Source organism: Squalius cephalus (assembly GCF_949319135.1).
Source record: "Squalius cephalus genome assembly, chromosome: 4".
NCBI lineage: Eukaryota > Metazoa > Chordata > Actinopteri > Cypriniformes > Leuciscidae > Squalius > Squalius cephalus.
In genome coordinates, this window is record NC_137125.1 from 47,340,071 (window position 1) to 47,351,671 (window position 11,601).

An 11,601-nucleotide genomic window follows, 5' to 3' on the forward strand; every position below is an offset into this window, starting at 1 on the left:
ATAGTGAGTGTCATTGGCAGCTGTGAGAGTCTCTCTCTCTTTAGGGGACTGACAGGAGCCAGTTTCTTCAGTGTGTTTGAGGCAGCAGAGGAGAAACAGAGTCAAACAAACAGTGTGACGAGCAGAAGAAGATGGAGGGATTTCTGACACTCGTTTTAATCTCCTCTATAGTCACTATAACCACATCTGGTAAGTGCAAAATAGGCTGTAAAGGTACAAAATAAAAAGTTTAAGCAGTTTGTCTATGATGGCATTAGACCACTAGAAAATGAATAGAAGCCTTTAGAAACTTCAGAAACGTAAGATCGTGACACTAGATCATTAGTTATCATTTACATGTTATAAATTATTTGAACTTTTACAGGCAACCAATTTGTTATACACTCATGCCCAGCTTTAGTTGTCCAGTTCAAAATATTTATATATATTTTCATTTACCAACTTTTTGCATCTTATGTTTTTTTTTACTTTGATTGGATCCCTTTCTCTCTTTCATGTACAGATTTCGAGACTGTGAGGTTAGTTGGTGGTAACAGTCCCTGTGCTGGTAGAGTGGAGGTTCATCATGATGGTCAGTGGGGAACAGTGTGTGATGATGACTGGGATATGACTGATGCTGCAGTGGTTTGTAGAGAGCTGGGATGTGGAGAGGCTCTAGAGGCTGTGGGTTTTGCTTACTTTGGACCAGGATCAGGACCAATCTGGATGGATGCTGTGTTCTGTAGAGGATCAGAGTCAACACTGAAGAACTGTAGATCAAGAGGATGGGGTGTTAGTAACTGTGGTCATGGTGAAGATGCTGGAGTCAGATGCTCAGGTGAGCGGCTCCATACATCACACTGTTAACGCATCACTGATCAGACTTTCATTGATAAACATCTTATAAGCAATTTAAAATAACTGAATGTAATTTATTGTCAGAGCAAATCACAAGCAACTAATTGATGAATAGTATATTTTATTGTCTTAACTTAATTTGATCTATTTATAAAATCTATTATTAATGAAAGGACTATTGTTTTATGTCCATATCATAATCATTGTGAAAGATGATCTTCCCTGTTGTGTAAATATATTCAGAAACAATAAACTACGGAAGGTCAAAACTTGTGGACGGGTCTCACCTGTGTTCTGGGAGAGTGGAGATGCTTGTAGGCGGCTGGGTTTCAGTGTGTGACGCTGCCTTTGACCAGCAGGATGCAGAGGTTGTGTGTAGAGAGCTGGACTGTGGGGCTCCTGTACAGGTGCTGGGAGAAGATGCTTTTAGAAAAGGAGACGCTCAGATGTGGACACAAGAGATTCAGTGCAGAGGAAATGAGTCCCAGATTCGACGCTGTCCATCATCAACCTCGCATAATATAAACTGCACCCATGACAATGACGTAGGACTGATATGTTCTGGTAAAATGTCAATGTTCAGCCTTTCAATAGAGAAATCAAATTGTTAACTAAAATGTAATTATTTGATTGGTTTCTTCTTTGTTTGATAAATTTCAGTAAACTCTGTGTTCTTTGTCCAGGTTACACTGACCTCAGACTGGTCAACGGTCCTGACATCTGTTCTGGTCGAGTTGAGCGTCAGTACTTCAGTAAATGGGGCGCAGTGTGTGATGCATGCTGGGATATGAGAGCTGCCAGTGTCCTCTGTAGACAGCTGAATTGTGGGATTGCTGTATCTGTTGTGGGATCAGACTGGTTTGGAGAGGGAAGTGGTGAAATCTGGGCTGATGTGTTTGATTGTGATGGGAAAGAAACAAAACTCTCAGAATGTTCCGTCTCTTCATGGAGTCGAGCTGAATGTTCTCATAGACGAGATGTTGGAGTTGTCTGCTCTAGTGAGTCCATATAACTGGAAGAATTATTGATTTCATGCTGTTGAAAGACTTTATAGTATAAATAAAGTATTTCATTTCCTTGTATTTCACATTCATTTCAGACTGAATGATTAATGCCCTTAATTTCTGAATTTATTATTGTGTAAAATGAATTATTATTGTAAAGCATATTATCCAACCTGCAATATGTTAATAAAATGCCGCATATTTCAGGTTCCTCTCTGGCTGTTCATGACGGTCTGGTGCGGTTGTCTGGAGAGAGACAGTGTGAGGGGGAGCTGGAAGTTTCCATCCATCAGATCTGGAGGAGAGTTCTGCTGGACTCCTGGAGTCTCACTGAATCCTCTGTGGTCTGCAGACAGCTGGGCTGTGGCTCTGTGCTGAACTTCTCCGGCTCCTCTTCATCCAGTCCTGAACACAGTCGTGAGTGTGTGACGGGCTTCCAGTGCTCTGGGAGTGAAGCTCATCTGGGGAACTGCAGCTCTCCACAAACTCTCCACTGCAGCTCCACACAACAGCTGTCAATCACCTGCCTTGGTGAGAACAACAACATCTGGGCAGATTCTTCAGTTGTTAGTGATCAATAATGTGTTTTTCTCTCTCTGAATATCAGGTCGCGGGTCCATCAGGCTGGAGGGTTCTGGGGGAGACTGTGCAGGGAGGCTGGAGGTTTTTCACAGCGGCTCATGGGGGACAGTGTGTGATGACTCCTGGGATATTAAAGATGCCCATGTGGTGTGCAGACAGCTGCAGTGTGGAGTGGCCCTCAGTAACCAGCAGGTACCAGCCTGGTTTGGTCCTGGTTCTGGACCCATATGGCTGGATGAGGTTGAGTGTGAGGGGAATGAGACATCCCTGTGGAACTGCTCTTCTCCAGGCTGGGGGAAACATGACTGTCAACACAAGCAGGATGTAGGAGTCGTGTGCTCAGGTAATCAGTAAAGTAATGTGATTGATTTTTAAATGTATAATTTCAAATGTTTAAAGGAATAATGTGCAGCTTGTAATTTTTGCAAAATAAACACCAGGATAATCAGGAGTCGATGGCTCATATTTTACAACAAATACCATCTTACTGTATCGATGGTCTGATAGACAGCGCTGCCATGGATGCCTCTACTTCTTTTTAAATATTTTTATATTGACCAAGCAGAATCAAGTTGTACATAAGATTCATAATATACCATACCATACCATACCATACCATCCTCTTCCGCTTATCCGGGGCCTGGTCGCGGGGGCAGCAGTCTAAGCAGAGATGCCCAGACTTCCCTCTCCCTAGACACTTCCTCTAGCTCTTCCGGGGGGACACTGAGGCGTTCCCAGGCCAGCCGGGAGACATAGTCCCTTCCTTCCCGGGAAGGCGTCCAGGAGGCATCCGGAACAGATGCCCGAGCCACCTCAGCTGACCCCTCTCGATGTGGAGGAGCAGCGGCTCTACTCTGAGCTCCTCCTGAGTGACCAAGCTTCTCACCCTATCTCTAAGGGATCGCCCAGCCACCCTGCGGAGAAAGCTCATTTCAGCCACCTGTATCCGGGATCTTGTCCTTTCGGTCATGACCCATTACTGCAGAAGCTGCACCAATCCTTCTGTCAATCTCCCGTTCCATCCTTCCCTCACTCGTGAACAAAACCCCAAGATACTTAAACTCCTCCACTTGAGGCAGGAACTCTCCACCAACCTGAAGTGGGCAAGCCACCCTTTTCCGACTGAGAACCATGGCCTCGGATTTGGAGGTGCTGATTCTCATCCCAGCCGCTTCACACTCAGCTGCAAACTGTCCCAGTGAACGCTGAAGGTCCTGGTCTGATGGGGCCAACACGACAACATCATCCGCAAAGAGCAGAGACGAAATCGTGTTGTCCCCAAACCTGACACCCTCCGGCCCCTGGCTGCGCCTAGAAATTCTGTCCATAAAAATTATGAACAGAACCGGCGACAAAGGGCAGCCCTGCCGGAGTCCAACATGCACCGGGAAGAAGTCTGACTTACTGCCGGCAATGTGAACCAAGCTCCTGCTTCGGTCATACAGGGACCGTAGAGCCCTTAGCAAAGGATCCCGGACCCCATACTCCCGGAGCACCCTCCACAGTCCGCCGCGAGGGACACAGTCGAATGCCATCTCCAAATCCACAAAACACATGTGGATTGGTTGGGCAAACTCCCATGAACCCTCCAGCACCCTGTAGAGGGTATAGAGCTGGTCCAGTGTTCCACGGCCTGGACGAAAACCGCACTGTTCCTCCTGAATCCGAGGTTCTACTATCGGCCGTATTCTCCTCTCCAGTACCCTGGCATAGACTTTCCCAGGGAGGCTGAGAAGTGTGACCCCCCTGAAGTTGGAACACACCCTCCGGTCCCCCTTCTTAAAAAGAGGGACCACCACCCCGGTCTGCCAGTCCAGAGGCACTGTCCCCGACCGCCACGCGATGCTGCAGAGGTGTGTCAGCCAAGACAGCCCCACAACATCCAGAGACTTGAGGTACTCAGGGCAGATGTCATCCACCCCCAGTGCCTTGCCACCGAGTTTCTTGACTACCTCTGTGACTTCAGTCTGGGTGATGGACGAGTCCACCTCTGAGCCCTCAGCCTCTGCTTCCTCAATGGAAGACGTGACGGCGGGATTGAGGAGATCCTCAAAGTATTCCTTCCACCGTCCAACGACATCCCCAGTTGAGGTCAACAGCTGCCCACCTCCACTGTAGACAGCGTTGGTAGGGCACTGCTTCCCTCTCCTGAGGCGCCGGACGGTTTGCCAGAATCTCTTCAAGGCCAGCCGATAGTCCTTCTCTATGGCCTCACCGAACTCCTCCCAGGCCCGAGTTTTTGCCTCCACAACCACCCGGGCTGCAGTCCGCTTGGCCTGCTGGTACCCGTCAACTGCCTCAGGAGTCCCACAAGCCAACCAGGCCCGATAGGACTCCTTCATCAGCTTGATGGCATCCTTTACTTCCGGTGTCCACCACCGGGTTCGGGGATTGCTGCCTCGACAGGCACCGGAGACCTTACGGCCACAGCTCCGAGCGGCCGCTTCGACAATGGAGGTGGAGAACATGGTCCACTCGGACTCAATATCTCCAGCCTCCCTCGCCGGAGGTGGGAGTTGAAGATCTCTCTGACAGGAGACTCGGCCAAACGTTCCCAGCAGACCCTTACAGTACGCTTGGGTCTGCCGAGTCTGTCCAACTTCCTCCCCCGGCATCGGATACAACTCACCACCAGGTGGTGATCAGTTGACAGCTCCGCCCCTCTCTTCACCCGAGTGTCCAAGACATACAGCCTTAGGTCAGATGAAACGACCACATCAAGTCGATCATCGACCTACGGCCTAGGGTGTCCTGGTGCCACGTGCACTGATGGACACCCTTATGCTTGAACATGGTGTTCGTTATGGACAAGCTGTAACTAGCACATAAGTCCAATAACTGAACACCGCTCGGGTTCAGATCAGGGGGGCCGTTCCTCCCAATCACGCCCCTCCAGGTGTCACTGCCACTGCCCACGTGGGCATTGAAGTCCCCCAGTAAAACGACGGAGTCCCCAGTCGGAGCACTTCCCAGCACCCCTCCCAAAGACTCCAAGAAGGCCGGGTACTCTGCACTGCCGTTTGGCCCGTAGGCAGAAACTACAGTGAGAGACCTATCCCCGACCCGTAGGCACAGGGAAACGACCCTCTCGTTCACCGGGGTAAACTCCAACACATGGCGGCTGAGCTGGGGGGCTATAAGCAAACCCACACCAGCCCGCCGCCTCTCACCATGGGCAACTCCAGAATGTTGAAGAGTCCATCCTCTCTCAAGGAGTGTGGTTCCAGAGCTCAAGCTGTGCATAGAGGTGATCCCGACTATCTCTAGTTGGAACCTCTCAACCTCACCCACAATCTCAGGCTCCTTTCCCGCCAGCAAGGTGACGTTCCACGTCCCTAGAGCTAGTTTCCGTGTCCAGGGATCGGGTTGTCGAGGCCCCCACATTTGACTCTCACCCGGTCCTCTCAGCACCGGCCCCTTATGGTCCCTCCTGTAGGTGGTGAGCCCACGGGAAGGCGGCCCCACGTCACTCCTTCGGGCTGAGCCCGGCCGGACCCCATGGGGGAGGCCCGGCCACCAGGCGCTCGCATACGAGCTCCAACCCCGGGCCTGGCTCCAGGGTGGGGCCCCGGCTGCGCCATACCGGGCGACGTCACGGTCCTCGATTTAATATTATTCATAAAGGGTTTATTGAACCACTCTTAGTCTGACCTGTCGCCTAGGACCTGTTTGCCTTGGGAGACCCTACCAGGGGCATATAGCCCCAGACAACATAGCTCCTAGGGTCATTCGGGTACTCAAACCCCTCCACCATGTTAAGGTGGCAGTTCATGGAGGAGAGATTCATAATCACTGGTATCATAATCATAATTAAGTATATTTTTCAGATGCTACCAGTGATAGCAGCATGCATTAGCCTTAACCAGTTATTTTGGTGATATTTTAGGTTTAGCACAACCTATTTTCCAGTATTTTTAATCCACATCCTTTTCTATCTAGAGTTTAAAGAGATCAGGTTAACTGAGGGCTGTGAAGGGAATGTGGAGGTTTTCTACAATGGATCCTGGGGTAATGTGTGCTGGAACCAGATGGAACCAGACACAGTGAGTCTGATCTGTCAAGAGCTGAACTGTGGAAGATCTGGTGTTTTGTCTGATTCTACAGCAAGACTGGAATCAGCTCGTAACTGGCTAGATAAAGTGAAATGTCGACCACATGATTCAAATCTGTGGCAGTGTCCATCTTCACCCTGGGGACAGAATGACTGTGATAATGATGAAGTGGCCAAAATCACCTGCTCAAGTGAGATTATGTTTAAATAATGTAAGATGGTCTCAGTAGTTATGTTTCTTTAAACACAATGTTTATATATAATGTGGTGAATAAACTGTTTCTGAAACACTAAACTGAGATGATGGACAGAGACTAATATTTTTTAGGATTTATGAGGCTTAAATTATGTTTTCACATTGATATGTTTCACTATGAGAAGTTATGAATTTTGTGTCCTAATGTTCAGTTCTCTTTATATTTAATCTCAGAGGAGGAGAATCATGAATCTCCTCGGAGTCGTCTGACATGTTCTACCTCACCATCTCCTTACCAGAGACAGTGTTCAAGTAAGATTTTTAATTTAAGACTGTTTTCCATTAAAATGTGCATTTAAATTTAAATTTAAAAATAAATTTAGAATTTATTTGCATTTAAAAATCATAATCAGATTCATAAATGTAATCCACTAATCATACATTTAAAGCCGTCTTAGTTAAGTTTCTGTGTTTTGTTGTGATTGGTGTCCTGAAGCTGGTCAGTGATGTTGCTGTGTGTGATTTAGATCGTGTTCCTCTCAGACTGAGTGGAGGTTTGGGCCAGTGCTCTGGGAGGCTGGAGGTGTATCATAACGCTGTGTGGGGTTCAGTCTGTGCTGATCTGTGGGACATCAGCGATGCTCAGGTGGTCTGCAGGCAGCTGGGTTGTGGAGCAGCACTGAGAGCTGATGTGAATTCAGTCTTTGGTGCTGGTAAAGGTGTTGTGTGGTTGAACAGAGTCGAGTGCAGAGGGAATGAGATTCACTTGTGGGACTGTCCTCTCTCCCTGAAGAACCACACTGACTGCTCCCACAAAGAGCACGCTGGACTCACCTGTGCAGGTCAGAGCAACACACTGACCGATATTAGTCATTTCTAAATAATGTGCTAATAATATGTGCGTATTTGCTTTTTATTTTCTCCCAAATACTTTTGTGTGTGTGTGTGTGTGTGTGTGTGTGTGTGTGTGTGTGTGTGTGTGTGTGTGTGTGTGTGTGTGTGTTTGTTTGTGTCTGTCTTGCCAGATTTGTCAGAGTCCACTACTCCTGCCACAACATCAGCTTCTCCTCCACAAACTCCTCCAGTGTCTCTCTCTGTGCTTGTGGTTGTACTGGGAGTTTTGCTCTTACTGCTCTTAGTGCCACTGCTTATACTGATTCAACGGAAAAGAGTGATGAGGAGAGGTAGGAGAGATCCAGAGACTGTCATATTGTGTGTTATTCAGTGTGTGATCAGTCATGTGTTGTGAACTGACGGCAGGTTTGTCTGTCTACACTCACAGCTCTCTCTGACTGGTACACAGGACTTAACAGGACTTCGACTGAGGCCGTTTATCAAGAGATTCATCACAGACAATATCACTTCACTCAGAGGGGTGAGTCATCATGGGAAAATGGTAAAAGCTTTAATTATGTTACAATTTATGTTTAGAGATCCCCTGTAGCCTCCTCTTGGACAGAATGACAAATACACATACTCTTTACTCTATCTGATTATATGTAAGTGTGAACTGATGAATATCACTTTATCCTGAAATAAGGGGAGACATCAGTGATCCAGATCTGATCCACTGATCCAGCTTTTTCTTTCATTCACATTTGCCTTATCAATTTTAATCATATGAAAAAAAATATATTATTCATGAAAGTCTCTCCACTGAGAATGTCAGATCGGTGTGACTATTTTTGTTTCTGGGTTGTTGATGTGTAATCAGATGAATCTGTAGATAAGACTTTACCAGCCACCAAACCACAAAGCTGCATGTTTATGTCGTGTCAGTGAAGATCTTGTGTGAATTTTTAGAGAGTGTTAAGCACTAAGCAGGGGGTTATATTTGGTGCATTTGTAGAGTTAGAAGAAATAAAGAGCTTACTTAGCTTCCCAAACCCAATTAATTTTCAAATAAGTAAAAATATGGTATGAATGATCACATCAGCTCTTTGAATAAATGATAGTTTATTGAAACAGAAATAGTTTAGTTCAAACATTTGGCTACTGACAGATGCTGAGCAACAGACATACTTCAGTGTACATACTGGATCAGTGTGTTATTGTCACTGTCTGATGCCGCTGGTCACTGTTTTTTTCCACGGACTGAACATCTTCCATCTGCATTTGTCGGGTCATGGAGTATGGTATGATTTCTCAAAAAACTGTGATCTGATGATTGTCTCATGCATCTGTTACTGCGGTGTGAATTAGCCCTGAAAATGCTGTGAGCAACAGTGCCGTTTACACAGAACTCAGTTGTGCTTTAAAAACAAAACAAGTTGCAGAGCAGTAAAATGAAAAAAAAAAAAAAAACATGGCCTTGGGATGTGTTTTCACAGTGTTCAAAGATTTTTACTGATGTCTTTTATTAATGTCTTTTAAATAAATGTTTCCTTTCTATGCATCTTATTAATCTTTTCTTTATGAATTCTAGTCATTGATTGCTATATTCATTTAACCATTATTAGCTTAATCGTTATATTCCTTGTGTTGCATGATTATTATTTTACATGTTCATTGATTTTCATTTTCGTCAATTGATTGGTTCATCCTGTTGACTGGGTGTATTTTCCATCAGGATTGATTACGTGATGTAACATGGTATCAAAATAAGTCTCTTTCCATCTCTGCAGACATGAGATAATGCAAAATCTGCAATATTCTCTTAAAGGTCTTAAAGGTGCAAAACCACAATTGCTTATTAAATTATTCCATGTCCCTTAGACCATGACCTCAGACCTGCTAGGGTACATTTTGTCTTGAGTCCATCATTAAATGTTTTCAAGAGAAGAACTTCAATAGGTACTTTCCCTAGTCCTTTCCTGTAGGCACTGCAAATAAAATCGTTTCAGAAGACTCTGTGCTTCTTCTGCCTCTTCTTTCTTTTTTCTCCTTTCATTCTGCAAATATTATACTTCTTTTGGGTCCTTCTTTCTCTATACTCTGATCTTATCTTTTACAATTCTTTTGGATATTAATACTTTTATTTACTTTTCTATCTTATATTGAAACTTATTTGCTACATTTTAATAAAATGTGTTATTCCTTAATAATTCAAGACATAATCTCGTCTGCCTGGATCTCAGTGCATCATAATCTAATAGACCCAGACTGTCATGAGGAGAGTCTGAGGGATATGGTATTAAAAGTGTATTACAAGCTATAATGTGGTTTTATTTTACATGTGTATCAGAGGGAGATCAGGAGGAGTATGATGATGTGAAGAACAGCAATGAAGATGGGAAAAAACGGTTAGGTAAGATACTATCATCTGTTTACATAACCAGATACATTTAATTTTTATGTTGCTCAACTAAACTAAGCCTAAATGCAATTAAAACAACAGAGAATGGGAATTTGCTTTTATTTTTAATAACAGGCTATGATGATGGTGATGTGGGGGAGGAGTCAAACAAAGAGGGTGGGGCCATATGACTCACTGACCACACCCACTTCATCTTTTCATGAAATCATGGGAGCTACTGGGAGTTTCTTATATTGCTATTAAAGATCCAGTGCTTTATGGTTTTGGATGAATCTATCCTATTCATTCTATATTTACCACATTTAAAATAAAGTCAGAGAAAGCGAAAATCATTTTAGACAGCATTTTAACAGCATTATCAACATATGATTAAAATAACATGGGTATAGAGCATAACATGGAATGTTAAGGAATGTTTCTCACGCTTAGATATATCTTTGAGCAAGTGATGTTGTGTATTTATCATTTCTGAATTGGCTTATAATTGTTTAATTGTGTTGTATGATACATTTTTACCTGACAAATAAATTGTTGTTATATTTGATTGATTCTGTATTCTTCTGAAATCAGTATGGGTGGAGTCTGGTGTTTTCTCAAACACGTGTCCAGGATAGGTCAAACTAAAGGCTCATGAATGAATGGAGTAGTAGGCAGTAGGCACATCATCTGAAGACCTTTTAATTTCTGTCTATCAGTGACTTAGCAAGTTAATAATAACTACATAAATAAACTACACTTTTTTTTTGTACGAGCGAGAAGTAGGCAACCGACTAAAAAGGTAATAGTTAACCCTAACTAAGACTAATGACTAAGGTCAGACTGGTGTGTTTGTGTCTGTGAAGATCTACGTAACCCGGCCGGCGTTCGGATCCCTAATAAATGAAGAACTGAAGAGTAAGGGGATTCTAGAATAATCAAATATCTAAATTAACAACACAACTAAAATTAGTAATAATCTCAGTCTAAACTTTATAGTGATATGGAACTGGAGTTAGATTATGGAGCTGAAGTAAAATTGAAACTAAATTCTAATACATTAAGTAAACTTTACAGAAGCGCATGTAAAAGACCTAAATGCATTATACCTTTGCCCACCCTGTTGGATTCCGTCGTTGGGCCAATGGGTTGTCCTAACACAGCAAAAACTATTTGGGACAAAGCAGTCATCAGGAGGACTGACAGGATGGACTGGCCGATACACCTGATCCTAACCCCATTGCACTTTTGTGGGATCAGCTAGACTGTAAGGTGAGTGAGAAGTGCCCGACAAGCCAGTCACATCAGTAACAAGTGCTGGTGAACCTGATTTCAAGTACATGTTCTTGGATCAACATCTTTGATGATCCTTGAGAAACCAATCAGATGGCTACAAAAGCTGCTGGGGTGGTGTGTAGAGAGCAGGAGTGTGGTAAAGCATTACGTGAAGTTGCACTTTGGACAATGATCGGGACTTATATAGAGGGATGAAGCAGAGTCATGTACATTAAAGGTGCTGTAAGCGATTTCTGAGAAACACTGTTGAAAGTGCCAAAATACACTTGTGGCCAATCAGCAGTAAGGGGCCTATGCACTCATTAGGGGGGAGGTGCCTGTGTTGCATATAGTGTGTTCGTGAATTTTGGGCCAGAGCTATTAAGATAGGGGCGTGATCTTTTGGGGTAGGGGCATGTTTGTT

At 44.5% G+C, this 11,601-nt stretch overlaps 1 protein-coding gene across 1 annotated transcript in view; it reads left to right on the plus strand.

The window, feature by feature from the left end:
* LOC307157727 (uncharacterized protein) overlaps nucleotides 1–11,601 on the plus strand; it is a gene marked incomplete at its 5' end in the record, with an annotated part of 174,088 nt that overhangs the window by 105,432 nt on the left and 57,055 nt on the right. Inside the window, 11 exon segments of the mRNA XM_079869651.1 lie at nucleotides 503–817; nucleotides 1,081–1,401; nucleotides 1,521–1,835; nucleotides 2,049–2,372; nucleotides 2,449–2,766; nucleotides 6,363–6,665; nucleotides 6,905–6,982; nucleotides 7,198–7,518; nucleotides 7,696–7,854; nucleotides 7,953–8,045; nucleotides 9,855–9,917. Coding sequence (XP_079725777.1) covers nucleotides 503–817; nucleotides 1,081–1,401; nucleotides 1,521–1,835; nucleotides 2,049–2,372; nucleotides 2,449–2,766; nucleotides 6,363–6,665; nucleotides 6,905–6,982; nucleotides 7,198–7,518; nucleotides 7,696–7,854; nucleotides 7,953–8,045; nucleotides 9,855–9,917 — 2,610 coding nt within the window.